Consider the following 27895-nt stretch of genomic DNA (forward strand, 5'->3'; position numbering starts at 1 on the left):
AGGCAAATAACGTATAATCCCAACACTCAGAAGTAATGACTGTCAGCGTTTAGCGCATGTCCTTCCACACATACAGGTTAGTATGTTCCTTCACACACTCATGTATGTATTCAACCCCTATTAAATTAGGTCATATTATACAGTGATTCCCAAATGCCATTCCCCGGGCCCTTTGCATGAGAATCACCTGAGCAGCTTTTTGAAAATATAAACTCCCTGGAGCTCCAGGTTCAGAAAGTTCAATTCATTAGTCTTGCTGAATTGGGCCTCAGGTCTTTTAAAGTTACCCAGGTGATTCCGATGCATGGTCAGGTGTGGGGACTCTGTTTTGTGAATGGCTTTATTAGTGTCATTTGATATTTTTCTCTCTCACCATTTGTTGGGCTACAGGGTAGTCCAACTATGTAAGACTTTTACTGAATGGTCGTTTCTTGTCTCCAGGAAAAGAGAGGGAACAAAGCATCCGATAAAGCTGCTGTCTTGGCCTTTGATGCCCTGGTGGCCTTCTGTGAAGAATTGGGGTGAGTGACTTATCTTGTGTGTGGAAACAAGTGTTAGTGAGATCTTTTCCTCTCCCAGCACTGCTAGTTAACAAGCTAACATAGGACAGTTCTTGGGCCACCAAGGGACCCCTGCCTGCTGAAAGCCATCGTGTGGGAATATTTCCTGTCGGAGCATGGAAGTTGGTACCCTCCCACCTTTCTGTGGAAGGCCCCAGAAACTCTGGCACTGTGAGGATTCGTTGAGTATTTTGGGTGGTCATCTACCCATCCCACTCCACCCACTTCTGAGTGGCTGGCACCATGGGTGACTCAGTTCCGAGAGATGTGACCAGTTCTGATCCATTGGCATTGTGGTGATAATGTGCCAGTGCGCTGTACCACTGCTTCACTTGTGGAGTAGCCACTCTCATCCCAGACCCAAGCAGAGACATGTGGCCCAGTTTATGTCTTGGGAGGGCAGGGGCGGTAATGTGCTTGGAGAGAAATCAACTTTTCTAACATAACACCAGCCTGCCTACTCGGAACCCACTTATCTATTTGATCTGAATCTGCTGGTGGTGGGGGCCATGAAAGAGCCTGCTAGCTGCTCAGTGACAGGCAGACTGTGGCTGGGAGAGCCCTGGGCACGAGCAGCTGTGGGCGCACTGTATGAGGGACATCCAGAGCATTCTGGACAAGCTCGGAGCACTTGCATTTGTGTAGCCCTTTGCTCGAAAAACCTCTTTGATTCCTCTGCTCTCACTGGTCAGATCTCGTTGGACAACCCTGTAAGGTAGATGAGGCAGAATTGATTGCTTCAGACTTAAGAGATGAACAGACCACTGTCCAGAGAGGTCGTGGTTGGGAGTTCCCTGGCGGTCCAGTGGTTAGGACTCGGTGCTTTCACTGCCGAGGGCCGGGGTTCAATCCCTAGTCGGGGAACTAAGATCCTTCATGGATGCCACTAATCCCCCATTTCCCAGTTTTTTCAGCGATATGCACATTTTCATACACACATGCTATCTTGGTTTTTGCAAGACTGGATTCTTGAAGCATGGAGTTGATTAGGTGCATGGTACTGGTGGTGCCCACCAGATGTTTGGGGCTTTCTTCTGGAAACCAGAGAGGCACTTATTTGGGCCATGTGTTCTGATTCCCACCCCCTCCTATTCACCAAGTCTGTGGCTCCTAGGCTGAAGCTACTTCCTTCTCTAAGCTGCCATGTCTCATTTGGCCTCTGTGGCAAGACCACGCCCAGCAGAGGTGATTGGCACCCTTGCCCACAGACATTGCAACCAGAGCCCTTTCAGGCACTAACATAGTGAGTTGCTAAATTAGGCCTTCTTTGGTTCCTTGAGTAAAGCGCTTGTCATGAAAGGGCTCAATGTCCTTGCTAGTTGTCAGAGTCCCCTCTGCTTGAAGTCACCCTGGCTGGACTCTTGTTTGGGGTGAGTATGAGGCTCTGTGGAGCTATCTGGAAGCTTAGCTCTGCTGTATCCCTCTGGGCTGCAGCAACTCACCCGGCAAGAGGACAGGTCCTCCCAGGGCCCTCTGCTTTCTGTCTCATACCAGAGAGCTGGGGCCTGTTAGAGTGTCAGGGGTCTGGGCATCAGTGGGCCTCCTGTTGCCCCGTGTGCAGCCTCATCTCTTCTATCTCATTTGCTACACATGAGGGCGTCAGATTCCAGGACTTCCAGGCCCTGGGACGGAGTGAACGCAGCTGGTATGGCTGGATTTGAAGTTGCTCTTTGAGTAGAAAGGAATGTTTCTTCATTGCATAAATGGCATATAACACGAAGGCAAAGCCCCTTCCTCACCAGATACTTGCCCTTTTTCTAAGAATAGCCTGGTTTGAGGTTGACGTTGAAGCAGCTGTTTGCAAAGGGAGGGCACTTGGCAGCGAGGGACAGCCCTGCTTGATGGCTTTGGCAGAGGCGGGGACATTTCTACAAGGGCTGTGTTGTAGGGTCTGGGGTGCATGGGGGCTGGGGGACCCTGTGAGGGATACCTGGGCATCTCTGGGACCAAGAGAAAAGACACTTGGGTCACATGAATGAGGCCAGCGTGGGGCGTCCAGATGGCTTCCTCTCTTCTTTGCGTGCAGCTCCTTTCTCTGAGCGTGGCCATGAAATGCATTTGATTATTTATGACAGGGCCAAATTTATCTTTGTGTGTAAAAGGAACAGTAATTAGGTTCAAAGCAACCTTCCTCCAGCCTAGAGGCCTCTGGACCCTGAGATGGGAAAAACAGCTTTGGTTTAGGCCTAGATTGTACTGGGCTCTGTCAACTCCTGGGGTCTCCACGCTGGGGGAGCCAATGGCCCAGCATCCCTCTGTTTATCCATTCATTTGCTCATTCGTTCATTCATTCATTTATTCAACCAGCAAATATTGATTGATACTGACTCTGTGCGAGGGCACATCAGAAAAGGGGGTACAATTGGGAACAGAAAGAGACCCAGCCCCTGCTTTTTGTTGCTTGGACCAGTGGGGAAGACAGGCACTTATCAGATAATCACATGAAAACTGTATAATTCCAGACTGTTAGAAGGGCTTTGGAGAAAAGGTACATGGCGTTTTGAGAGTGTATAACAGTGGCCCCCTTCTTGGCCCACAGAAAGTCAGGTCACGACTCTTCATACTCGTTGACCCTGTCGAGTGCGGGGAGTAAACCAAACACAATAGCAAACAAGATGAGAAACAGGACCGTAATGATGAACAAGCAGATCACTACCAGGCCCCCCTGGTCGAAGGGGTTCTGCCAGAACTCATCCTTCCAGGTGCGTTTTGCTAGTAGTCTGTCCATGTGAACCTGGAAAAGTGGGGACAGAGGCCCTGAGTGCAGGGGCTTCTCCAAGGCCCTGTCCCAGGTGCTACTCCCTGCCCCCAACTTCACCCTCTGGTGCGATCTCAGAGAACGGCGGCCACCTCTGTAGCTAGCAGGCATTGAAGGGATGGTGGGTCATTGGGCTCAATGCCTCCAGCAAGCAACAAATGGGCTTTCTTCCTGTGTAGAAGCAAAAGCAGGGACTGGCACCAAGAGAGGGGGGTCCCTTGAGTTCTTCCTGGAGGCTGCCTCTGGCTTCTCCAGTCCTTTCCTGAACAGCCCTGCTGTGAGCAGGACTTTGTCTCCCATCCCTGAGAACTGCTCAGCCAGGATCTAAAAAGCAGCGCTCTAGACCCTTCCTGGGTTTTCCTGCCTCGGTTGCCAAACATTTGGGAAGCATTTTGAGGGATCAGCACAGGAGCCCAGGAGTGGATGGTCTCAAGCTGAGGCCTCTGTAGGCTTCCTTAGAGGCAGGTGAAAACAGAAGGACTAACTAATCTTGAAACACAGCTGAGATGGGCAGGCTGTGAGTCTGTAGCCAGTTGAAGGGAGTAAAGGCGGAGAAGGAAGGAGCCATTACCGGGGTCTGCTGTTTGTACTCCTGTGTCCTAAGCGAGGGCAGGCAGGTCAGGGTAATCCTTCAGGCCCCACGCCTTGGGGGCCTGAGCTGAAGAAGCCGCCAGGTGACCAGAGCTGCACTGTGACTCAGAGAAGCAACTCTTGGGAGGAAAAGGTGGCCGCATTGCTGACTGCCCCCGACCAGACCTGCTTGCTGTCACCAGAGCAAACAAAGGTGGGCTAGGGCCCATTGCCTAGCAACCGCGTTCTCTTTCAGCCTTTCACACTTACCCCTCTGCCGCGTTCTGCCCTTTTGTGATGCTGTTTTGGGGGGCTGCTCAGGGGCGTGGGTTGAGGTGTCCTGGCTGAGAGAGGTCAGACTTGGGGTGGGTGGGGGAAGAGACTGGATCCGGGGCCCTTGCCCCAGGCCTCCCGTCCACCTCACCTGTGGCTGGGTCCTGCCCCTCCTCTCAGTCCGGATGACCCGTCTACTGAAAGGACCTGCCCAGAGGTCGGGAGGCCCCAGGGCTGGGGCTGCCACGCATGGCCGCTCACTTCCTGTGGCGCCGGGTTGATGATTAACCACAGCTCCAGCTGGCACCTCCTGGAACCAGCATGTGCGTGTTTATCACCATTGAGGCCCCAGGCTCCTGTGGAGGCCCAGCTTCCCCCTTGGTGTCTTTGTGTGCCGCTTAGGCCCGGCCGCAGCTGCTTCGTGTGGGTTCCCACCCCCTGGTGTGATGGGGCAGCCGGGAAGCAGGAGTGGGGCCTGTGTCCCTTCTCGTGGAACCTGGTGGCTGCCATTCCATCCTTGAAAGACAGGAGTCGAGTGCCCACGGTGGCCAAGAACTGCACCAGGTGCTGTGTGTCCAGTCGTGAGCGAGAGAGGCAGGCCCTGCCCTCCCAGGGGTTACATTATAGGGTACCAGTCCTCAACCCTGCCTGTTCCAATCATCCGGGAGCTTTTCTGAATGCCGGTGCCCAGGCCCCACCTGGTAGCACAGAGATCAGCCTCTGGGCATGTCAGAGCCCTGTGCTTGGTAAACCTTGTCGGGTGATTCTCCTTTTTTTTTTCAATTTAGTGTGTTTTTTTTAATTTATTTAATTTATTATTTTAATTTTTGGCTGCATTGGGTCTTTGTTGCTGCGCGCGGGCTTTCTCTAGTGGCGAGTGGGAGCTACACTTCGTTGCGGTGCGCGGCTTTCTCATTGCGGTGGCTTCTCTTGTTGTGGAGTGCGGGCTTTAGGCACGCAGGCTTCGGCAGTTGTGATAGGCAGGCTCAGTAGTTGTGGCTCGCAGGCTCTAGAGCTCAGGCTCAGTAGTTGTGGTGCACGGGCTTAGTTGCTCCGTGGCAGGTGGGATCTTCCTGGACCAGGGCTCAAACATGTGTTTGAGAATCCACCTGCATTGGCAGGTGGATTCTTAACCACTGCGGCACCAGGGAAGCCATCATCGTGGGATTCTGACATGCAGCCGGGGGCTGGAGGAGATGATGGGAAAGTTCCTTGAAGTCCTTCTTAACTATCCTGGCTTAATTGACCTTGGCTTACGTGCCGCTTCGCATTTCCTTCTGTAAAACACTCTGACTAATGTCCTTGGCCTGCTGAATGCTCAGAGCCAGCAGGCTGGTCTCAGCACACCCTCGGACTTCCGCTCCATTAGCTTAGTTGGATGCTTATTAAGCGTCAGCTGCTTGTTCCCAAACCTGTTTTGTGGCAGTTGTACTTGTAATTACATAATTGCACTTAACATTACATAAAAATGAAGTGGTGATAATAGCTGAAACCCCAGTTTTACAGCTGGGGAACAGGCACAGAGAGGTTTAGTAACTTACCCAAGGTCACACAGCTAAGAAGTTACTGCTTTGGGGTTTAGACCCAGCTGTTCCTGTCAAAAATAGATGTGGACAGGGCAACTGTAAACATTTCCTAAAAATGCAGAAGTATTTCACACTCAGGTTTCCTTGCAGATGTCTTCAAGTTCTTATTCTGCCTTAAAGAAATCAAAATTAGCAAATAGACAATTCAGGAACTCTGGTCGGCAAACCCACACTTGGAGAAAAGACCTCGGCCCTGCATCAAAAAGATTGACCAAGGAATGTGCGTCTGTATGTTTCCATTTCAAATGAGAGGTGTAGAGAACGTACGTCTCGGGTACACAAACGTTGCTTTAATTGACTTTTTCAATTAACTTCCGGCCCTGATCGGAAAATCCTTCTGAAATGATCACCACGAAGGGAATGATGTGATGTGAAGAGGTAGAGAATGCTGTTGGTGCCCATGGCATAGTCTGGCCTGGGGCCTGAGGAGACTCCCCTGGGAGGAGCGATGTTGAAGTTGAGATGGGAAGCCGACGTAGGAGTTAGAATGTGGAGACAGTGTTCCAGGGTAGGCAACCGGTTCCCAAGGAGAGCGAGGAGACTTTTCCTAAGGACAAAATTAATTTGTCTTCAGTTTTTTTTTTTAACTTTTATTTTTTTAATTATTATCTTGTTATTGCCATGCAGCTTGAGGGATCTCAGTTCCCTGACCAGGGATTGAACCCGGGGCATGGCAGTGGAAGCCCAGAATCCTAACCACTAGGCCACCAGGGAACACCCTGTCCTCAGTTTTTTATGGTCTGCAATTTGTTATTACCCACAAGCAAATATGTCGTATTGAAGATTGTTATCTGTAGATTGCTTTCAAATGTTAATGTTTGGGAAAACAGGAGAAAACTGTTTTGTCTGCTCTGCCAAGTTTTGCTATTAAGATTCTTGCACTGGTGGCTTTACTGTAGTTTCTAATAAGGCATAACATATGTACAGTAAACTGCACAGATCTGAGGTGTAGAGTGAAACCCTCGTGAGGGACCGAGAGACCACAGTTGAGAGACCGGCTGGGACGCTGTGGCAGTGACTGCAGGCAGGCGCTGCTGGTAGCTTGTTCCAGGGTGGCATGGCGGTGGGAACAGAGAGGTGTGGCGGCCAGAGTCAGCCAGATGTTCTCTGGGGCTCAGACGGCCTGATGGCCGCCCCTTCCATGGTCACCACCTGCCTTGCTGTACCTGTTTATTCTTTGCCGTGATGGGGGAATTGCTGCCTCCTCTCCATGCCCATCTTTCCCAGAGGACCGGCCAGAGTACGTCAGGCTGCTCTTGTGCTGGGGCAGATCTGGTTGGTTGATCCGAGTGGGATTGGAGCCTGCCTGGGACCTGGCGTGACAACTTCAGGAGGGGAGCCATTGGTGGCGGGGCTCAGCGTGCCCCCGTAAGCCCTCCAAGGGGAGGGACAGAATCTTATTTGGGGTCAGCAGTTAAGTACTGCCTGGCCTGGAGGAGGAGAACGCGAATGAACCTCCTGTCAACCTGTCGGTGCCCAGGTCTGCCGACTTCTTGGCAGCTGGACCAGGGAGCCTGAATCTTTTCTAGAAAAGATGTTCAGCCTCAGCCACACTGAGGAAGGATGTTCTTGATGCTGATGTAACTCACGTAGGGAAAAGTCACACGAGGATCAGGCTGCTGCACCGTTGGAGCTTCTCCTGAACTGAGGGCTTCCTTGGGACCCTCCAGCTGTTGGTGCTGGGACTGGCAAGGGCGGGGCTTCACATCCTCCCACCCTCCCTCTGTTTTTCTTCTGGGTGGGAGACATAGCTGGGCCCCACCCCAGCTCTTAACTCTTAGGGCACACCCGCTTATAGGGAGGTTACTTTGAGAAGAGTTTGGGGTGCGGCTGTTTGGGATCTAGGGTTGGTATTGTAGGTGGTGGGTAATGGAGTGAGAGCCTTATCAGTACTACAGCTGGAGGCCTGGGGCCCCGGGTGTGGTGAGCAGGGGCTCTGGAGCCAGGTGGGGGGTGCCCAGAGGCTGGCTCTGCCACTTTTCAGCTGGTCAAATTTAGGGAAGTTACCTATTTCCTCATCTTTAAAATGGTGATAATAATGGTACATTTGGCATTGAGGTGGTCATCATGACTAAATGAATTTATCTGCATCAAAATGCTTAAGACACTGCCTGAGCGGGGACGAGTCCTCAGTGAATTTTAGTTACATCTTTATCCTCACCATTGTTGCAAGTATTATTATGGTTATCATTATTTTTCCGAGTCCCATTCTTTTGTGGTGTGGTGGGTGTGGTAGAGAGTACAGACAGATTCTTGAATTTCTTTTATTTTCTATGGAAGCACTCTTCTCTGGGTCTTCAACCCAAACCAAACCCGTCAGAGAAGTCCCTGGGCACCAGGAAGTGAAACCAACCAGAGAGAGAGCTTCTCCTGCCTGCCTGTCAGCTGGAGATGGTGGGGCCGCAGGGGAGTGGCAGGGCTGGCATCCCCTCTCCACTCCCTGTTTTCTGAGTAGATGGAGCTCTGCCTCAAGGCAGGCAGAGCATGGGCTGCATAGGCCAAGATGACAGAGGCGTATAAAAAACGCAGACTTCTTTATGGCCCCGGCGGACCAGGGTTGTATGTGTGTGTCGGGGCGGGTACCGCGTGGGCCTCTGCCTCCCCTGCCCTCGTTCCTGGCTTTGTAGCTCTACCTGGAAAGTTCTGTGGGAGAGAAAGTAAACTGAAGGGAAAGAGGCCAGGCAGTGTTGCATGTCAGCAGGCCCAGTTTTTGAAATGAGGCCACATTGCTCTGGCTTGGCGCCCTATTTAGAGGGACAGATAATGATGCTTCATATCAGTGGAGGTCTTAGGATATGCCCAGCACTGTGCCAAGGTCATCTCAGTTTATCCTCACAGGCTTAGCCCAGGAGGTGGGGACCAGGATTAGCCCCATTTCACAGGGGAGGAAATATGGCTTGAAGAGGTTGAGTCACTGACCTCCGGTTTTGTAGCTGGCGGGGGTGGGAGCGTGAGGATTTGAATGCAGACAGTCCGGCACACGTTGGGGAAAGGACGGAGCCGTCAGGATGCAGGTTATGGACAATAGTAGGGGCCTCACCTCTCTTATTGCAGAAGTTTGGGAAGACCCAGTGGCCTGAGCCTGGTAGGACGGGGTGTGCTGGCTGTGGTTAATAGCAGTGGTGACTGTGGCGTGGCATTCCTGAGCCCGGCACCTGCCTGGGGCAGACGCAGCCTCCGCCACTGCCGAGCAGGCGTCTGGGGAGGGCGGAGCTTGTTAGCAGCTGGTGCTCGGCAGGAACGGCGCCGCAGCCCTCCCCTGGTTCTGCAGCCTTCCCTCTCGCGTGGCATTCCTGCCTGCATGTTTTTCCAGCTTCCGAGAGCACAGGGAGAGCAGAGGCCTGGCAGGGACGGTCACTGGCCATGTCCCTGGGATTCTGGCACGCTGCCCACCTGATGCACGTAACCCAGCCCAGGGAGTCTGGCACCACAGAAACACATAACCAGAAAGCTTTTACTGGGAAAGAAACAGGCAAATACTGGAATGGAACACAGACGTGTCCGTGCTCTGGGGGGAGCTTGGGACTCAGGAGCTGCTGCGCAAAGCCCCTCTCCGATTGGCCTGCTCCTCTTTGGCGTGGGAGCCTTGAGCCAGCTCCCCACACGTGCGGGCTGTTCTCCAGGTGTGGGGACCCCACTTCTGTGTTTTGTTAGAAAGCGCAGGTAGGCACAGAACCCCCGGTGGTTTTCTGTCTTAGAAACAGTCGAGTCCTCCTCGGCACCCTGTGTTCACTGTCAGGTGAGAGTTTTGTGGCCGGCACAGCCCTTATTTCCTTGACGAGGCTCCAGCTCTCAGTCAGTGTCTGGGTTCCTGGGCTAGGCCAGGGCTGGGCCCGTGGATCTTTGTCTTGAGGGTTGAGGGCTGCAGGGCCAGGCTGACGCCCTGGGTCATGGCTTTGGCGGTCTCCTCTCCGGCTCCTCCTCGGCCGCCGCCCTGGCCCTCACGGTGGGGTCGTGGGTCCCACCAGGGCCCTCCTGCCTCCCCGCTTAGGGCGGCAGCACTGGCAGCAACAGTAGCCGACGGCCATCAGCAGCAGCAGCAGCACAGTGGCTGGGGGGTTGGGGGAGAGAGCAGAGAGCGCCGGAAACTCAGAGGCGAGGAGGAAAAGAACGCCCGCCATACTTCCAAAGAGGCCCCTCTGGGGGCCTGGAGGACCTTCACCAAAGCCCTGGTTTAGTGGTCAGAAATACCCGAGAGTCTGGGAAGAGGTGTGACTAGTCCCCATGCCAGCCCCCGGAGCTTTGCTCCCTCCATCTGTGGGTTGGGGTGCCGGAGGCACCTCTGGGCCCTGGTGCCCAGCACACCTGTTTCCTAGAGCAGCATGTCAGGATTAGGGGGGATCCCCTGGCTTCCCCCAGGGGACATCTGCTTCTCCTCTGTCTGGGGGACCACCCAGCCACCTCTGCCAGCCCCGTGGCTGGTACCATGGTCTCGTCTCTCCTGGATGCCAGGAAGAGCCATGGGCGCTGAGGAGACTCTGGGAGCCGCAGCTTACCTGTGAAAATGACAAGGACCGAGAAGGCCACGATCTCCACGGGCTCGGCCTGGGGCAGTGTCTGCAGCTTGTACAGCAGCCTCTCGCCTATGGAGCGCATCTCCAGCGCAAGGTTGGAGGCTGCCATGTTGTGCCGGGTCCCTGCCGGGGTTCCTCCTGAGCTGCAGAGCAGGGAGAGGACCTGGAGTCCCCACGGAGCTGCCTCCAGAGAATCTGCCCTCTCACCTACCCCAGCCTGCAGAACGAGTTTGTCAGGTCTCACCCCTCACAGCCCTGGTGGCTCACAGCTCACGAGGGAGGCAGGGAGCCGGCAGGGCCCCTTGCTTACCGCTCCGCTGTGGCTCTCAGCCCCCACCTAGCTGGCACTGCTCGGGCGAGGGAAGCTGGGGATGACAGTGAGCCTGAGGCCCTGCCGCAGGAGGGGTCTGCCAGCCGGCCGAGGTCAGCCACGGTTGCTGACCGTGAAGGAGACTGCATGCTCCTTTGTCTTAGACGCCACTCCTAGGTGTTGCCAGGGTGCCTCGGATGGGCATGGCTCCCCTGGCGGCCCCTGAGTGCCTCCCTGGTGGGGACATGGGGCTCCAGGATGCCAGCCTGGCACCCTTGCTTTTCATCATATGTGGGGACAGAAAGGTTGGCTTCTTCCGAGAGCAGGCTTATGGGGGCTTCTGGCCGGGGTCGGCCGTAGTTGAGAGCTGACTGGGGGCAGTGGTCTGAGCCCCCCTGGGGCCCCCCACCTCTCCCACCAGCCTCATTTCTTTACTCATACCGTGTCTTCCTGTGAGAAGGTGGAGGCGACACCGTGTCCTTCTAGTTTTCCCCAAGGGGTCCTCTCTCAGGATGGGACCAGGTGTCCCAGGGGGCGTTTAGCCTCCCTCTCTTGCTGGCTTGGACCTGCCTCTCTGGCTGACCAAGAGAGTCCCCTCCGCTCCCCCCTCCCCCCAACACCCCCTGCCCCTGGCCCCAGGTGAGGGGCAACTGAGCCTACAGGCCCCAGGACCGAGAGCCTCCTCCTGTCTGTCGTGCCCAAGGGGCCGAAGGTGAAGGTCCAGGCCGGGTCAGTGAGTCAGAACACATTATGCCACAGACCTTCTTTCCCCTTCCGTCTCCCCGGTGGGCACGAGGGAGCCAGCGCCTCTTCAGAGAGGGATCAGGGACAGCCTGTGCCAACCCAGAATCAGCCTGTTCCCCGAGGCAGCTCTTAGCCAGGGCAGGGCTGCAGGCGGCCAGGGGCCTGAGCCAGACTGTAAGCTCTCATTACCTCCGCCTCGTCCCTCAGCCAGGCACATTCGCCCCCAGGTGGCTGCGGTCTGTGAGGCCGGTCACTCCTGGCGCCGCCATCACAGCGTAGCGTCCTTAGAGCCGCCTTGAAGGTCATCCGCTCGAGTCCTCTGCGCCGCACTTGGCTCCCTGCCCTCCCTCTGGCATGCGGCCTTTGCTCGAGTGGGGAGCCCCCCTGCGGCCCAGCCCGGCCCATTCCTTCTTGGGCAGCTCTGATCGTTAGAAGATGGGATCGCCTGGTGACCTCGTCAGTCCCACCTGTGGTCACTCAGGCCAATTCCGCCCTCTTCTGCCTCACGGTCCTCCAGGGCCTGGACGGCCAGCGCGGATTCCTCCTGCATCTCCTTCCCCACAGGATAACTGCCCTCGTCGGGTCAGGGGGCCGCCCCCATAGAATAGCATTCAAATCATCCTGGGTTTGAATACTGCCAGCCTTCTTCCTGCTTTTGTGACACGGGAGTGGCTCCGTCTCTCTGAGTCTGTTCCTTTTCTCGTTTTCCATGAAGATGAGGTGCCCGTCTCTCGAGGCTGTCGGGAGGGTTGAGCACAGGGCCGGGCTCCGGGAGTACCCAGCCCATGTGATTCCCCTCTGGGCGGGGTCCGGCCAGCGCAGCAGAGGCCAGGCGGCCTTGGGGGGTGGTCACACCCCCACACATTCACTGTCAGTGACCTTCCTCCAACACCTTTGGGGAGTTTTGTCTGTGTCCTTCATGCCTGGGATGTTTGTGGTGTGTGAGGTGAAGGAGAGTGGTGGGGGGCCGGCTGGAGATGGGGGGGCTATGTTTTAAGTGATGATGGGGGGTAGCAGGCAGGTGATGGCTCTGTGGAGGATTAGATGGTCTCCTGTCAAAGGGGGAGGCTCCTGAAATTAGAGCCTCCCAGCTTCTCCCATGCCCCACCCCAGGGTCTGCACGTTGCTACAAAGGAGATCAGGATCCCAGTTTTCCAATGTACTAGGAGGCATAGAATTCTAGAATGCCATGGGTCATCCACTCCTGCCTCCTTTCTTTTGCATATGGGGACACTGAGACCGGAGAGAGGAAGGGACTTCACGGTCACACTGCAGGAGTGGGGCCTGGCAGCGCTGCCTCCGCCATCCCTCCATGGGCGCCTGTCTCAGGCAGCCTCCTCTTCGACGGGCAAGATAAGTCGGCCCAGGAGCAGCCCACAGAGGGCCTGGCCCATGCGATGGGCTCAGCACAGGGACCAGGGCTCTGCGTGATCAGCCCCACCCCACACGGGAGTCTGGAAAACATCTTTCATCACTCACCAGGCCACACTTGCTCTTTGAGAACCTCCTGTGACTTGTCACCAAAGGCAGATCTTGCGAGTCTTTCTGTCTCAGGCTCGTGAACTCCTTCCCGAGCATAAGACCCCTCTCCTCAGGTCACACCGAACAGACCTCCTCCCACTGACCAGTGGAGCAGGTGTGCACAGGAAGGTGGTCCCCTCCCTTGTTCTGGGGCCTCCGGGCATCTCGCTCCCCGGGTTTCCAGGAGGATGGGAGCCCACCCGCTGGTCCCATTCCTGGAGGAGGGACCGAGGGACCGGTGGGCTGACCGAAGCCGAGGGGGAGCTTGCCCGGGGCTCAGGAGCTGGGCTGCTTTCCCCTCCCCTCTTCGGCTACTTGGCCTGGCTTTTTCAGCCTGATTGGCCCAGGGCCTGCACTGCCTAATGTAGCCATCAGAGACAGAGAGAAGGCGGAGGCGAGCGGGTCGGCGGGGGGCTTTTTCACCTGTGCCCCCCACGCCCAAAGACCCAGGAGGGATTGCAGAGGGTCGCGCCTCCGCTTGTGAGTGAGAGGTTGCGTGGAGACCCTGGTCAGTTGGGGCGTGATCTCCAGAGCAGGGAGGGGGAAGGTGGGGCCGGGCTGAACTGCTGTGCCGGAAAGGCGGGGCCTGTTGATCCGGAGCTTCGCCTCTAAAGTCAGCCGTCCTCCAGGGTTAGGAAGTCTGAAAGCTGCAGACTCACGCCCAGGGGACCCGGGCCCCGCTCTGGGAAGAGTGTCGGTCCACTCCAGCGGGCCACGGACGTGGACAGCCAAGGCCTCTAGGGACTTGGATTGGCCCCAGGGCTGCTCACTGCATCCTGTCTGCAGGAGTGGGGCTGCTGGACACGGCTGTTCTGCCCCAAAGGCTGAAGCCCCCTTTGCTTTTCAGTTGCTATTTTATCATTTCCAGCTTGGCCTTGAGCAGAGGAGCCTTAGTGCTCCTAAGGAGTGGGACTGTGGGGGGCTGGGAGGGGCCTGTTCTCCTAAGAGGGCGGAGGCACATTCCAGCAGGTCCCAGGCGGGCTTTCCAGCACGCTATTTAAAGCGAGGCCAAGGGGTGCCTGACGCCTGGTGCCCGATATAACCAGCCATCGTCAGGTGACCGTGAGGCCTGTGCCCCAGCTGTTGCGTTGTAGGGAGCCCTGAGTGTTCCCAGCTGTGGCCCAGGGAGGGTGGGCATCCTAAAGCTGGCTGCCTCTTGTTTTCTTAACCTTCCCAGGTTTGGAGAGCGGAAGGCAGGGAAGCCCAGTGGGGCTACTGGTAAATCTCTATATTTTTCCAGTCTTTCTATCTCGGTTCCACCACACTCCTTCCCAAACTGTACTTTCTGCCTGTGAATGAGGATCTCCCCCAACCCCATGCTCGGTAGCACCTCGGTTAGAAGCAGCCAGAGCAACTGGTGGCTTCCCCTGGCCTGGCTGCCTGCACGGCCCTTCTCGGCACCTTCGGAGGGTGCTCCCCGGCTGGAGTGGCAGCCAGTGGAGGGGGAAGGTGAGCCGGGCTGAAGGGAAGGCTGGCAGAGCTGGAGGGACTAGAAAACATGCCTTTGTGTGGCATCTCCTGGCACAGAGAACCTTGCAACAGAGCAGGCAGGCCGCTTGCCGGCCCAACAACTGCCACTTGGTACTGAAGCGTCCCTGTTTCCTCTTTGCAGAACTGACACTCCAACTCCAGATGCAGCTGCGTGGGGAGAGCCCAGGCAGCGGATGTGTGCTGTCTGATAAGGGTGTGTTGATGGCTCAGGGCCCAAGGGCTTCTTGCCTTGCCCTGTTATTTTGTCAAGGTGGGTTTCAGCCACCCCTGCCCCCTGGGCAACGTCTTGTTCGAGAAAGAACTAGAATGAGGCATAACTGAAGGTTGGGGGAGTCTTGCGGGGTCCGGTGGCCTAACCAGCAAGGCAGAGATGCCCACTGTGCGCTGCGCTTTCTGCCTTGGCCTCGCCTTCCAGTGGGGTCCAATGACACTTGAACCCTCAGCAGCCCCTTAGCTTCTCCAGGACAGGAGGAGGCACTTCCTGCTGCCGCTGATTCCTCCTGCAGCCCCAGAAGCTGGGCATCACCCTTCTGTCCCCGCTCAGGGATTGTGTTTGGGGGTCCCCATCCACCTGTGTCCTCTGTATCTAGGGACTCTGATCCCTGCCTGCCTGGGCCGTCTTACAGATAAGAGTCGGCAGGGGTAGCCATGGGCTCATCACTGCGTCCCTCCCTTACCCGGCGTCTGTCCCCTCTGTGCCATCACTGCTCATCGCTGCCGGGCTTTTAGTCTCCCCAGCCACCAACCCAGACCAAATCCCACAGCCTCTGCCGAGCCAAGAACACGTCGACTGATCCCTGGTTTCCACTTTAACCTGGGTGGTTGTTTTTCTAAGTAGATACTAGCTTGTTCGCTTTGGGGAGAACATCTGGGGGGCTGGGGAAGGGGACTGTAACGCTGGTGTGAGGACAGGGAGGCAGGAGGGGTAAGCAGCCAGCCTCGACTCGAGACTCTCGGGGCCCTGCCCACGGGAGCTGATCTCAGTGCGCCGAGAACTATCAGCATTCTGATGGCGGCGGAGGGCCAAGTACGGGGCGGGGCAGTCCCTCCCCAAGCCTCACTTCCCCCCCACCCTGGGTTTAGGGCCCTCATGCTTCTGGCCTGGCATTCGGGGAGATTTGGGGGATCCTGGGGATCTCTATGGGCCCAGGGAGGAGCACCCGGGCCTGGCTCCGAGCTGAGAACTCCAAGACCCCCCCCCCCCCCCCCCGTAAGAGGTAGCGGCTGCTGCCTTTGTCCAGGACACAAGGGGCGGAGCTGCCACAGGTTCGCATCCTGGGAGGTGCGAGGTGGCCGGGCAGACCCTGCCCTGAGCCTCCTTGCCTGGGAGAAAGCAGGGACTTGATCCCCGGAAAAAGGGAGGCTCAGTGGGCAGGCGATGGTTCTCCCCTAGGCCAGGCCAGCCAAATCCCTCGTTTAAGCCCCCTGCATAGGAAAAGCTTAAACTAACTTGCCGAGTAAGCAGGCACTCCAGGCCCCTCTGCCTGCTCAGCAAGCCAGCAGAGGGCTGCAGCCTCGGCCTGTGCCCCATGCTGGGTCCCAGCAAGAGAAGGGGGAGCTTGAGTTCAAAAGGGAGGCTCTCCAGAGACTACAACCAAGCGTGTCACCCAGGACCCTCCTCTCCGTGCTTGTGGTAGATTGTGGCCCTCCACCCTTGAGACAGGGGACCCTGGCGGCTCCCTTCCCTTCGTCCCCGCCTCATCTGTGAGCGGAGCCACTCACCTGGGAGCTCAGGTGCTGGGGTTGGGGGGCAGCCGCAGGCGCTGGGGAGCCCAGCAGCCTCCGCGTGCCTCTCCTCCGGCCTCCTCTCCAGCGGGGCTCACACCTCTTCCTTCCTTTGCGGACGCCTCTTTCCTGACCCGCGGCTGCTCCCCGGGTGCCTCTGCTCAGCGCAGCGGAGCTCCTGGCTGCTGACAGCCAGCTGCTGTCTCGGCCTTAGCTTTTTTGTTGTTGGTCGTCCTGGAGATTCAAGTGTCACATTACATGGGGCGGCTGCCGAAGTAGGGAGCCAGTGCCACCGCTGCCCCCGCAGGCGAGGGAATCCCTGCTGGGAACTGGTCCTGCAGCTGCAGGTTCCTGCCTGCTCCCTGCCCCGAAGGTCTGCACGGCCCTCCTCTGTTCCTCCTCCTCTTCTCTCCTCCCTCCTGGCGGGTGTGGGCTGGGCCTGGGCTGTGAGCTGATGAAAGAGGAGGTCGGCTCTCATGTTCCCTGGCAAAGATGACCCCTGGGAGGTTCCACCTGAGTGGTGGAGTCAGGAGGGAGGGAGCGAGGGAGGGGGCCTGAACCCCTCCCAGTTCTTTGCCTCCCGCCCCGCCCTCAGGAGCACCTTTGGGCCCATGTCCCTCAACCCCCAACCTGTCCCTCAGGCGACTCCCTGGCAGGTTCCTGTTTTCTCCTGGGAAGGAAAGTAAATAGTGAGGGAGCTGCTGGACCACCCAAGCAGTCAGCCCTCTGGGGAGGCATCTTGGGGAAGAACTTGGGAGTCCCGAGTGACTTGGGAGTGGCCTGGCCTTAGCCTGTTCCTGGGGGCGGCCCCGGGAGGAGGAGAGAGGACACTGCTGATCTCGTTCTTGCCAAAGAGTGTCGGCTGGGGCTGTCTCCACACTCCGGGCCCGGCTGTCCGGGCCGGGCTCCAGAGCCCAGGGGCTGGCTGCTTTGACATTTGGCTGGTCGTGCCACCCCAGCAGACCAGGCTGTGCCCGGAGCAGGACAGGAGCCGACCCCAGCCCGCATCTGCGAGCTGTCAATGGAGCCCTTTGAGTGTGAGCACAAAACGCCAGTGAGTTGGGGCTTGGGGGAGGCGCGGGGGGAAGGAAGCCAGCCTTGTGGCCGCACCACTTGGATGCCAGAGCCTCCCAGAGGCCGGACAGGCAGCCACTGTGCGGTCGCACAGGCTTGAGCCATGGAATGAGTTACACATCGGTTTTGGGTGTGACGGGAATAGCGCCCTCTGGTGGCCTCCATGCCCTCCTTGCCGGCTCCAGCCGTTCTCTCAGCTAAACAAGGCAGCCAGCCCGCGCTTCCTGGGGGCTGTGTCGCAACCTGTTGTCATTCCTGGAGGCTGGCCCTCGGGGTCCTGGCTCCTCAGAGTGTTTCTTGCAGCCCCAGGCAGTGCTCACGTTGATAGGTGTTCTGGTTAGAGCAGTGACACCCACTCTTCTTGTCTTTGGGATGTGGTGACTAGACAGCCCTACCTCTGCTCTGGCATCTCCCCTCGGGTTCCCCCACCCCGTGCCACATTCCTGCTGCAGGAATGGCTGTTTGTAACAGCCCTGATAGAACTGTGGCCCCCCGGGCCTCTGCATCTGCCCCGGTGACCGACTGTGCCCCCAGCCTGGGGGGGTTCATTCTTCCAGCCTGGAAGGTACGACGAGGAAGACTCCGGCCACGGCTGCCTCTCCTCGCTGCCCTCACCAGTGCCGGCTCTACGGTGCCGGCCCTGAGCTGCCCAGTTCCTGCTCTCAGGCAGTCCCCCCGGTCCTGGGCTGTGTACACTGGGCTGGGTACACACAGGCTTGTTGGGGACAACAAGGAAGAGGTCACCAGGAGACAGAAGTAGAGCAGAGTGCTGAGGTGGGGTAGGGCCACTTCCTGCTGTTCTCTCCCTCCCTCCCCGTCAGAAAAAAGTGAAGAGTGATAATAAGAGCCGTGTCCTGGGCACTGTGCAGCTCACTTCAGAGCGTCATCCTGGCCCTTATGCAGCCCAAGGGGCCAGTGCTTCTCTTGCACCGGCTTGTAGGCAGGAGTGCGTAGGCTTCAGGAGGTCAGATGCTGTCCCCAAGGACACAGCCTCAGCAGCAGAGTCAGCGTCTGCACCCAGAGTCCGTGCTTCCTCCAGGGTGCCCCATTGCCGAAGGATGGAGAGTGGGCTGGGGCCCGGAGGAGCACTCGATAGGGAAGCAGGACAGAATGGGGTCCGTGGCCTGGCTCCTCTGGATACGTGTGTTCCATGACTTTGAGAAAGCTCTCAGCTCACTGCCCTCATCTGTAAAATGGGCACCCCAGCGATGCCTTGTGAGACTCGCATGAGATGCCTACCACAGTGCCAGACATGTAGCTGTGCTCAACCAGAGTTTCGGGATCGGGTGAACGAACGCTGGCCGACGTGGGTCCCTCACCCCTTGCCTGTGTTATGCTGCCTGCTCCAGGTGCCGCCACGCTGCCATTGCTAAGTACTTCGGGGATGCGCCCCCCGCCTGCACCAAAGGCTGTGACCACTGCCAGAACCCTGCAGCTGTGCGGAAGCAGCTGGACGCTTTGGAGCAAAGCTGCAGCTGGAGCAAGACCTCCATTGGGCCCTCCCAGGGGAACGGCTTTGACCCTGAGCTGTATGAGGGAGGCCGCAGGGGTTATGGGGGCTTTAGCAGGTGAGGGGCCATGAGGCCAGGGGCCCCCAACCCACTGGAAATAGTCTGGCATTCTCTCCCTGATGCTAAGGCCAGACCAGAGGCGACACAGTGCCGTAGTCCACCCCCCGGCCCTGAGGGCCACACTGGGGCCAGGACTTCGATGTTGCCCATGAGCTGCCAGGGCCTCAGAGACATCACTGTCCCAGCAGACACGTGACAGGAGGGCAGAGCCCAGACCCAGGACTGCTCATGCCCAGCCTGTCTCCTAGGTACAACGAAGGTTCTGAAGGCAGTGGGGATGAGGGCAGAGACGAGGCCCACAAGCGGGAATGGAATCTCTTCTACCAGAAGCAGATGCGCCTGCGCAAGGTGAAGGGGATGGGGGCTCAGTGGGCTCCAGGTGGCCCCCTGCTCACACCCTCTCAGCCCCTTCCCTGGGGCTGGACTGGGAGCTGTCTTGCTGCGGGGCAGGATGCCTTACGGGCCCTCATGTCATCTTCCAGGGCAAAGACCCCAAGATAGAAGAATTCGTACCTCCAGGTCAGTACAGAGATGCCCCCTGGGCTGGTCTCGGGGTATGGTGGAGGATGCCTCACTGAGGGGTTGGGGATGCCAGAGAGCAGAAAGTAGAGTGGAAGGACTTGCCTCTGCTCCCCCCAGATGCAGACTGTCCCCTGAAAGAGGCTTCTAGTAGGAAGATCCCCAGACTCACTGTGAAGGTAAGAGGTGGGCAGCTCGTCACACCTGCCCCCCCAGGATCCCCCCCCAACCTGAGACTGTTTGACCAACTTCCCTCCCCTGTGCAGGCCCGTGAGCACTGCCTGGGGCTCCTGGAGGAGGCTCTGAGCAACAACCGCCAGGCCGCAGGTTCCACTGATGGGTGAGTGTCGTCAGGGCCAAGGAGCGGTCCCCGGGCTCCTGTTCCTTTGGAGGCCGCAGGAACCCCAGCCCCCCTGGCTTATTTGGGCACCCCTCCCCAAATTGGGACTCATCTTATTCCCAGGGGGTGTGAGTCTCCACAGCCTCACCAGGGGCAGGCTTGGCCACAAGCGAGGGGCTGCCAGGAGCTGCTGAGGGACAGTAAACCACAGGGGGCCCAGACAGTCCAGGTCGGAATCCCTGTGCCCAAGGCCGTTCCTGCCAGGCCGTTCCTGAAGCCATCTCCAGGGTCCCCAGGGGGGATCTAACAGGGAGGGGGCCTCAGGTCTACCTGACACCTTAACCTCGTTCCTACCCTCAGATCTGACCTCCAGGCCAAGGCAGTGGAGCTGGAACACGAGACATTCCGAAATGCCAAGGTGGCCAACCTGTACAAGGCCAGCGTGCTGAAGAAGGTGGGCACTGGGTGGGGTGGGTGGGGCGTGCTCCGGGCTCTGGGTGGGAGAGGCAGCCTGCCACACAGGGCGCGCTTATTCCCGGGGGAGCCCGACTTCCCTCCTTTCCCGGCTGGAAGTATTTCTAGCCAACCCCGTGTGGACTAGAACTTGTCTAGTGCCCAGGTGCTGCGGAACCCACTCGTGAGAAGCCTGGGCTGGGGGCTGTTGGGAGCTAGGGGTGCCGACCATGGCGTTCCCACCTGTCCCTGCCCCAGGTGGCTGAGATCCACAAAGCCTCCAAGGATGGGCAGCTCTACGATGTGGGAGGTGGTGCCAGGAGCTGCAGCGCCCAGGCCGAGCCCCCAGAGCCCACCGAGTATGACATCCGGCCGGCCTCCCAGGTGTACTCGGTGAGTGGCGTCCTGGTGTCCCCCCCAAACCTGGGTCCAGGAAAGGCGCCACGGCCCCTTGCCCTCAGCGAGGGCATAGTCCTTGCTCTCCTGGCATCACAGCCCTGGCCCTATGGCGCCCCAGGGCAGGCCTTCGCGCTTCCGTACTCTGCCAGCTACGCCTCTGCAGCCCCCCACAGCGCCTGCCTCGCCAGCCCAACCCCCAAGCCTTGTCCCGCCCAGCTTTTCCCGCCCCCACTCCCAGGAGCCCCACCCATGCGGCCATCCCTGGGCCCTCTAGAGAGTGCCCTGGAGGCACCTGGGGTCAGAAGCCTCTCTCCTCCTCACAGCTCAAACCCAAGCGGGTGGGAGCTGGTTTCCCGAAGGGCTCCTGCACGTTCCAGACGGCCCCTCAGCTGATGGAGAAGACGCGGCTCAAGGAGCAAGACCCCCGGCCGGTGCAAGGAGGCGAGCAGGAGCCGCCCGGCCAGCCCCGTGGCCGCCAGGATGAGGACCGCGCTGAGCCCCTCCCTAGGCCCAGAGCAGAGGCCCCCGGGAGCGGTGCTCATTGTGGGGCGCCCTCCCCCGAGAAGAAGGCAAAAGGCCCTTCTCCGGGCAGTCCTACTGCCAAGGCCCGGGTTGGCAAGAAGCAGCAACTCCTGGCCGCAGCAGCCCTCAAGGACTCCCAGAACATCGCCCGCTTCTTCTACCAAAGGACCGAGAGCTCTCCTCCGCTCACTTCAGCCCCAGGGGCAGAAGGTGCCAGCCCTTCCCGTGACGGGGCGCGGGGACCCCTGACGGCCCCAGAGAAGTGCACAGGGGAGGAGGATGGAGCCATGGGACATTTGGCTGCCCACCCCCAGACCGAGGAGTGCTCCGAGGAGGGGCCAAGGTGAGGTCATGGGCAGTCCTGGAATCCTCTAGAATCCCCTCTGCTAACTGGGCCTCTGAAACTCGGGGCCTGTTCCCATGATGGGCTTCACTGGGCCACCTGGGCTGAGGGCGCGGCTGGCATCTGGAGCTCTGACGCCTGCTCTCCCTTCCGGCCAGTGCCTGCCTGCTGCTTAGAGACCAGAGGCCCCCAGAAGGCCAGCCAACCCCCACAAAGGAGGCACAGAGAGGCAAGCGGCCCAGACCCCAGCAGGTACTGAGAGGGAGGAAGATACCTGTCTACCAGGCTGGTGTCTGCTCTGGGTAGGGGTTTGGGAAAATCATGTCTTCTTTCCACATCCCAGGGCAGATGGGCTGGGCTAGAGGGAGCCAGGAGGTGCTGAGGCGCAGTCTTCCAGGAGGGGAGGGGCCAGTAACAGGGAGCCCAAGAGCGACCCTCCACTGTGGCCCTGCCCAGGAGAACCCAGAGAGCCAGGCTCAGAAGAGGCCATGCCCCTCAGCCAAGGTCTCCATCTTAGCTGAGACCAAGGGCAGCGTCTCAGCCAGCGATCAGGGCAGCTTGAAGCCCCAAGGCTCCTGCCAGCTCTTGGCTCCTGGCATCTCGCTGAAGGAGGCTGCGAACATCGTGGTCAAGTGTCTGACCCCCTTCTACAAGGAGGGCAAGTTTGCGTCCAAGGTAGGGTAGGTGCATGGGCCTGTTCTTCTCTGAGCCTGGGGCACTTGGGTGCAGTGCGTGGGTGGGTAGGGAGCGTGAGCCCCAGTGAAAAGCAGGGCGGAAGCAGGCCAGTCCAGAGGCCCGCTGCCCGCTCCCTGGGTCTGCCTCACTCTTGGGTCACAGCTGTGGGTCGCTCAGAGCAGGGTTAGGTTCTGTGCTCTCTGCTCCTCTCCACTCTCTGTCCCCAGGAGCTGTTTAAAGCCTTTGCCCGCCACCTCTCACACTCGCTGACCCAGAATCTGTCTCCGGGAAGGAGCGGTGAGTGCCTGCGTCACCGGCCGGGAGGTGCTTGTGGGGGCCCTGTAGTGGGGAGACTGGCTCTCACGCTCCCCCATCCCGAATCCAGTGAAGGAAGAGGCCCAGAACGTCATCAAGCAGTTTTTCCACGGCCGAGCCCGGTGCGAGAGTGAAGCTGACTGGCACGGCCTGTGTGGCCTGCAGAGATGACCGAGAGCTGCCCGACGGGGCCGGTGTCCTCCCCGGACTCCACCGCAGCCCAGCCCGGGCCTCGCTCAGTAACGGGGAAGGTGGGCGGCCTGCTGCTGCTGGGACATCGTCTGCTCTCAGGCTCTTCCCCCTTCCAGCCATGCCTTGCTTTGGAAATGGGCCTGGACACCTCCCAAATCAAGGTCAGAGGTCAGCCCACTTTTCTCTTTGCTCGCGAAGCCTGAGGTCCTCTTTCTCCTAGCCTCCCTGCCTCCCCGGCCCTCGTGGCTGGGTTTTCTGGGCCAGATCCACAGATCAGAAAGTGACAGGTGGTGTGGCTGCTGCCAGAGGAACAGAAGGAAGGAAGGTCCCTCCACCTCGTGTACTTAGCATGTTTTCAGCCGGGGGTGAGGCCCACCAGTCCGAGGCCTTGGGGCCTACTCAGAAAGAGCTTGGGCTGGTCCCAGGTCCGCCCCCACCACCGTCTTCCCTCGCGATGCCAGCCTCCAGCCCGGCCCAGGTGCAGAGCTCATGGGAAGACCGGCAGCAGCCAGGCCCTGCTCCCTCAGCGCCCCTGGCCGGGAAGGCCAGGCGGGGCTTCGACAGTTACCAGGGGAATAAAGTCCTGTTGGCTCTCATGCACACGCACACAGCCCTGTTCTCTCAGGAGTTTTATTTCCTCAGCAACTGCTGCTCCCAGGGCTGGGCTCATGCTCGTGTCGGGCCAGGGCCCAGGTGGGCATCTCCCCCGGACTGGGCAACATCGGACGCCCAAGCCGAGTTCCTGCAGCGCCCACCCCAGGCTCAGGCCCAGGCCCACCCCGGAGGGAGTCTCATGACTCCCAGTTGAAGTCGCTATAGCAGCCCCTCCCCGTGGGCCAGCTGGGCTGTGCGGCAGCAGGTTCCAGAACCAAGCGGTGAAGTCCAGGCCAGACTGGCCTGACAGCACCCAAAGGAGACTGTCCGGGTGATACTTGGCCAGAGAGGCTTCCTGTCCTCGTCTCTGCCCCTCCGCCACTCCTCTTGGGTGAAGGCCGGCCACTAAGTGGAAGGAGAGTTGCGGTCCAGCAGGAAGGTGATGGTGTGCTTCAGCTCCTGGGCCTGTGCGGGCACAGGCATGTGAGGCCAGGGCTCCCCAGCCAGCCCCCTGCCTCTGCCCCCAGCCCCACCACGCCGGAGCAGTGGGCAGAGGCCTGGGCCCGCTCTCGGGCACACCAGGCCTGGGTGAGGCGCCTGCCACCTTCTCAGGGCGCAGAGGCCACGCACCTGCGGCAGCTCAAACCAGATGGTCTGGGGGTTGTCAGCCGAGCCATAGTTGAGTTCCAGGCCAAGGGAGTCCTCAGGCCCCAGTGGGCTCAGCACGCGGAGCCGCTGCAGGTCCCTCAGGGCGATGGAGTAGCACAGTTCCTGGGGGCGGGGAGGGGGGACAGGGGGAGAGATAGCGGAGCTTGGTCCCTCTGGGGGAGGGGTCGCTGTAGGTGGTGGGAGGCAAGTGGCCCAGGAGCCTGGCCCACCTGAGAGCTGGGGTCCACGAGGATGAGGTGCTGGCGGTTCAGCCCCAGCAGGCCAGGGCTGGGCAGGGCCGGCTTGCTCGCTCTCGGCACCATGTAGACAGTGTGGCCAAAGAGGGGCAGCTCACTCGCGGCCTCTGCGGATGGAGGGGCAGAGCAGGAGTTCTGACCGCTGGGGCCCTGGGACCTGCCGGACTTTGCCCCCAGGACAGAGGAGAGGGCAGGGCAGGTGGAGAGCTTCCTCAGCCCCTCCACCCTCACCCCTTCCTTGCTGGGGCTCCCGCCTCTGCCCCAGCTGCCCCCTAGCCCCGGACCCACCTATGAAGCTGATCTGCGCTTCCTGAGAGCTGCATCCTCGCAACTGCCACAGCTCCTGGCCCATCAGCCTCTTCACAGCGGCCACGTTCATCTGACATTGCAGCTGCTTCGGCAAGTAAGCCAGTAGGTCTTGCCTAGGACACAGCCTGGTCAGTCAAAGCCGGGCATACAGCAGGTGCTAAGTAGATGAACCAGTGGCTACCGTGGGTGAGACCGGGGATCCAGACACATGAATGAGGCATGGGTTCTGCCCTTGAGGAGCGTGGAGGGGTGGGCAGGTGTACCCAGCCCCCATTTGGTTAGGGCCACAAAGGGTACAAGTGGCCTTGACCTTGGAGGAGGGGGTAGGGGTGGTGGGGTGACAGGCGTGAGGGCTGTGTTCACACTCACTCGGAGGGGGGCTCCTCGTGGTTCCTGCTGAGGTGCTGCAAGGCAGCCAGCCTGGCAAGTCGGGCATCTTCCTGGGCGCTGACCAGCAGCTTCCCCTGCAGGTAGTCCTGCAGCACCTGAGGGGGGAGCAGTGAGGGGGCAGCTGTGCCCCAAAGCCCCACCTAGTGGGTGGCTCCTGGGCCTCAAGCCCTCCCCCCACCCAGGGAGGGACTCTCCCTCAAGCTGCAGCCTAGGTTCCAACCACCAGCGGCGCAGCAGCGCGGGGCCGAGTGGGGCTGACCTGGCGGTAGTGGGTGCTGACGTAGGTGGGATTATCGAAGTGCAGCGGGGTCTCCCAGCCGAGCCGCCGGCTGTGCAGGCTCACGTCCAGACCCACCACCTCGCTGTTGAGGTACTCCCGGGGCCACAGGGGCCGCACCAGCTGGCCTGCGCGGGGAGCCTGGGTCCACAGCCTGCCCTGCCGCCCGGGGCCAGCCCCGCCCACGACCCTGCCAGCCCCAGTGTGGGAGCTGCCTCCCCCGTGGCCAGAAGAGCGGACTTGGCAGGCAAGGCCACGTCCCTGAGTCCAGCCGGGCCACGCTTCCTCCCCAGGCCAGGTGGCCTACCTTCCCCTTTGATGAGGAAGAGGGCAAATTCCTGCACTTCATGGGGGTCCGTGATGCCCATCTGCCCACACATCTCCTCCAGCACTTCTGCTGCCACCTGGACATGCGGACAGGGCCGTGACGGGGGTGCTGGGGAGGGAAGGAGGCTGCAGCAGGGGAGGGATGTCCCCAGAACTGATGCCCACGGCTTCCCTGGGTCTCCCCAGCCCCTCCTCTGTGTCCCTGTGCTCACCGTGAAAGTGTGGGTGTTGGTCTTGTACTCCACACCCCCGGGCAGGTGAATTAGGAGCAGGTGGACTACTTGTCCTTTCTGCTAAAGCAGGTACGGGGTCAGCCCCCCAGTGGGCAGAGGCCCCGGCTCCCCCACCCAGAGGGAGTCCCAGAACACCCAGCCGCCTGCACCCCCTGTACCAGGAAAGCCTGCATTTCGCCTGGGGAGGGCAGCTGCCGGCGACCCCCGTACTTGACTGTGTGCTGGAGGTGCCCCTGGCAGCGCCGGGCCAGCTCTGCAGAGAGGAGCCAGGCTGGGGTCATGAGCATCCCCAAACCCCTCCCCAAGCAGCCGAGACCCCAGCCTGGAAGCCCCTCCCACTGGCACCTTGGCTCAGGGCCGAGTGCTGCAGAAACTTGGTCACGTAGGGCATCAGCAAGGTTGATGGGGGAAAGTAGCCTGTGAGGAGGCTGAGGAAGGTCCACCCTCGAGCGCAGAGTCTCCTGCAGGGCAGAGAGCCTGGGCTTTGGGCCGGCCGGGCAGCAGCACTTTGGGCCGCCCCCGAGAGGCCCACGACCGACCCCCGCCCGTCCCCCACTCTCACGGCCGGGGGTGTCCTGTGATCTGCTTCATGGCCTGGCAGTAAATCTCATCCCTGAGGTTCTCCTCCTGGCACAGCTGTGGGGAGAGGAAGGGCAGGGGGCAGCGGGTCGGGGGCAGAGCTGCAGTGCAGTGCAGTGCGGTGGAGTGAGGGATGGCGTGGGATCTGAAGTCGGAGAAGTCCTGCCAGTGGCCGTGGGCTGGGGGCCAAGTCAGGGTGACAGCCCACCGTCGTCTCTCGGTCTTGGTTTCACTCGGCTTTTAATAGCATCTGCACAGCTGGCCACTCAGTAAGTCGCCGTCTTTCCCCGCTTCCAGGCCGTGCTCGGCCCTGTCCTCTTTCTCTGGTCCCTCTGTCTTAGTCCTCTCTGCTGACCCCCCTCATCTCCCTGACTCCTAAGGGCTGCAGTGCCCTTGGGCCTCTGTCTGCTGATGACTCCCGGTGCCTGCCTCCAGCCCAGACTTCTCCCATGAAGCCCAGACCTTCCACTTGGCAGACTGGGACTTCAGACTTCACGCATCCCAAACAGATTCCTCCACCAGGCCGGCCCCATCCTCACTCAGGCTTCCTTGTGGTGACCAGCATTGCTCTGGCCTAGGCCCCCGTGTCCCCCTCGGCCCCTCGCTCTCACACCCATGTGCACTTCACAGCTAGCCCTGCTGCTTGGGGTCCTTCTTCTCCCCTCTGCTGCTGCCTCTGGGCCTGGGCCAGCCACGTCTCACCTGGGATCGTGGCAGGAACCCTCTCCTTGCCCTTAAACTCCCAGAATCGCAAACGACCGCCAGAGCGACCCCACGAAATGTAAGCCGCGTCTCTCCTCAAAACCCTCCAGTGTTTTCCCAGATCTCGAAAAATCCAAGTCCTGACAGTGGACCACAAGGCCTCCCGTGACCCGGACCCTCTGTCCCTCCTGGTCCTCGCCTCCACTCTCCCCCTTGCTCACTGGGCTCCAGCCACACTGGCCCTGCTGGGGCTGAGGCTCACCCCCGCCTCTGCCTGCGTGCGTGCCCCCATGCCCTGCCCCCATGCATACGTGCCTCACTCCCTGGCCTTCTTCAGGTCTCTGCTCCAGGGTCACCTTGTCACCAAGCCTTCTGCACTGAAGCAGCCCCTCCCCTGCTTTATCACTCCACAGCACTCTTTGCACTGGACACGTTGCCTCAGGGTTTACCGAGTGTCTCCTCTAACCAGGCTGCAAGCTCTGCAGGGACTCGGCCTGCTTGGTTCACTGCCCTGCCGCCAGCACGTAGGTGCTCGATAACTAATTTTGGATGCGTTGAATGTATAGTGACCAGGGGACAGGGGGTCCCATGGAGGCCCAGGCAGGAGGACAGGAAGGGGCCCTCAGGGCTCACTGACTCCCCACAGCTTCCGGCTCACTTTCCTACCTTCAGCAGCCCGTAGAGGAGATCCAGGTCGTTCTTGCCCCGGGGCTTGGACTGGTCCCCCATAAACTGCATCAGAGCTGCGGGCAGGATGAAAAGCACGGTGAGCTGGGCTGGGGGCCTGGCCCCGGCTCGTGCTGTCGCTGTGCAGGGCCATCTCATGCCTTGCTCTCAGAATGCGTGTGAGCCAGGCGGAGCAGCAGTCTCAGCTGTACCGATGAGGAGACAGGGTTCAGAGAGATCCTGTGGCCACCCAGGGCTACACCAAGCGCATAGCAAGTCAGACCCACCGCTGCCTTCCAGCCCAGACTCCACACAACCCACAGCCCCCTGGGCATGAGTAGAAGTGGGTGAGGGCCATGTGGTATAGGAGCCACCGGTGAGCTTCCCCGAGTCGGCGAACTCAAGGACAGAAGGCGACCAGGTGCCTGGGTCCCGGGCACTGCAGACATGGCGACCCA

The 27895-nt window shown here is 59.7% G+C and overlaps 4 protein-coding genes across 9 annotated transcripts in view; 1 reads left to right on the plus strand and 3 right to left on the minus strand.

The window, feature by feature from the left end:
• Positions 1-23216, plus strand: part of RECQL5 (RecQ like helicase 5) — a 38997-nt gene extending 15781 nt beyond the window's left edge. Inside the window, exons 8-20 of one of the 5 annotated variants that reach the window (XM_022589594.3) lie at positions 442-521; positions 18476-18694; positions 18946-19045; positions 19180-19216; positions 19337-19395; positions 19483-19556; positions 19917-20010; positions 20268-20402; positions 20732-21273; positions 21432-21525; positions 21730-21948; positions 22176-22245; positions 22334-23165. In XM_022589594.3, the coding sequence (XP_022445302.2) occupies positions 442-521; positions 18476-18694; positions 18946-19045; positions 19180-19216; positions 19337-19395; positions 19483-19556; positions 19917-20010; positions 20268-20402; positions 20732-21273; positions 21432-21525; positions 21730-21948; positions 22176-22245; positions 22334-22434 (1824 nt within the window). In that variant the 3' untranslated portion in view covers positions 22435-23165. Of the gene's footprint in view, positions 1-441; positions 522-18475; positions 18695-18945; positions 19046-19179; positions 19217-19336; positions 19396-19482; positions 19557-19916; positions 20011-20267; positions 20403-20731; positions 21274-21431; positions 21526-21616; positions 21949-22175; positions 22246-22333 lie in introns of those variants that run through there. The other 4 variants (XM_089900079.1, XM_022589597.3, XM_022589596.3 and 1 more) reach the window with 4 other exon arrangements.
• On the minus strand, positions 2993-4401 carry ERLN (endoregulin). The gene is made up of 2 exons (XM_089900120.1): positions 4159-4401; positions 2993-3294 (listed from the first exon to the last, which is right to left on the minus strand). Exon 2 carries the CDS (start codon positions 3286-3288, stop codon positions 3109-3111), a length of 180 nt encoding a protein of 59 aa, XP_089756246.1. The 5' UTR covers positions 3289-3294; positions 4159-4401; the 3' UTR covers positions 2993-3108.
• SMIM5 (small integral membrane protein 5) lies at positions 9196-16359 on the minus strand. Of its 2 annotated transcripts, XM_022589605.3 has the most exons (4): positions 16050-16359; positions 11505-12345; positions 10244-10478; positions 9196-9798 (listed from the first exon to the last, which is right to left on the minus strand). In XM_022589605.3, the coding sequence occupies exons 2-4, from the start codon at positions 11718-11720 to the stop codon at positions 9689-9691; spliced, it is 561 nt and encodes a 186-aa protein (XP_022445313.1). In that variant the 5' UTR covers positions 11721-12345; positions 16050-16359; the 3' UTR covers positions 9196-9688. The 2 variants fall into 2 exon arrangements, with proteins under 2 accessions (XP_022445313.1, XP_022445312.1); XM_022589604.3 differs by lacking the exon at positions 16050-16359 and having other exon boundaries at positions 11505-12837.
• The window catches only part of MYO15B (myosin XVB), a 32521-nt gene continuing 27697 nt past the window's right edge, over positions 23072-27895 (minus strand). Inside the window, exons 53-64 of the mRNA XM_089900122.1 lie at positions 27438-27514; positions 26053-26126; positions 25836-25951; positions 25649-25743; positions 25470-25547; positions 25238-25334; positions 24913-25058; positions 24633-24748; positions 24243-24376; positions 23928-24061; positions 23680-23820; positions 23072-23514 (exon numbers count right to left, since the gene is read on the minus strand). Of these exons, the coding sequence (XP_089756248.1) occupies positions 23455-23514; positions 23680-23820; positions 23928-24061; positions 24243-24376; positions 24633-24748; positions 24913-25058; positions 25238-25334; positions 25470-25547; positions 25649-25743; positions 25836-25951; positions 26053-26126; positions 27438-27514 (1268 nt within the window). The 3' untranslated portion in view covers positions 23072-23454. The remainder of the gene's footprint in view (positions 23515-23679; positions 23821-23927; positions 24062-24242; positions 24377-24632; positions 24749-24912; positions 25059-25237; positions 25335-25469; positions 25548-25648; positions 25744-25835; positions 25952-26052; positions 26127-27437; positions 27515-27895) is intronic.

This window comes from Delphinapterus leucas, chromosome 19, assembly GCF_059928025.1.
Source record: "Delphinapterus leucas isolate spDelLeu-1000000601 "Yukka" chromosome 19, BTC_Dleu_Yukka2, whole genome shotgun sequence".
Classification (NCBI taxonomy): domain Eukaryota; kingdom Metazoa; phylum Chordata; class Mammalia; order Artiodactyla; family Monodontidae; genus Delphinapterus; species Delphinapterus leucas.

Coding starts and splice junctions, on each gene's coding strand:
- ERLN (XM_089900120.1), bottom strand. CDS start 3,288: ATGGACAGACTACTAGCAAAACGCACCTGGAAGGATGAGTTCTGGCAG.
- SMIM5 (XM_022589605.3), bottom strand. CDS start 11,720: ATGGGCCGGGCTGGGCCGCAGGGGGGCTCCCCACTCGAGCAAAGGCCG. Junction 10,479..11,504: donor GGCTGAGGGACGAGGCGGAG/GTAATGAGAGCT, acceptor CTCGTTCTGCAG/GCTGGGGTAGGTGAGAGGGC. Junction 9,799..10,243: donor GGTCCTTGTCATTTTCACAG/GTAAGCTGCGGC, acceptor CCAACCCCCCAG/CCACTGTGCTGCTGCTGCTG.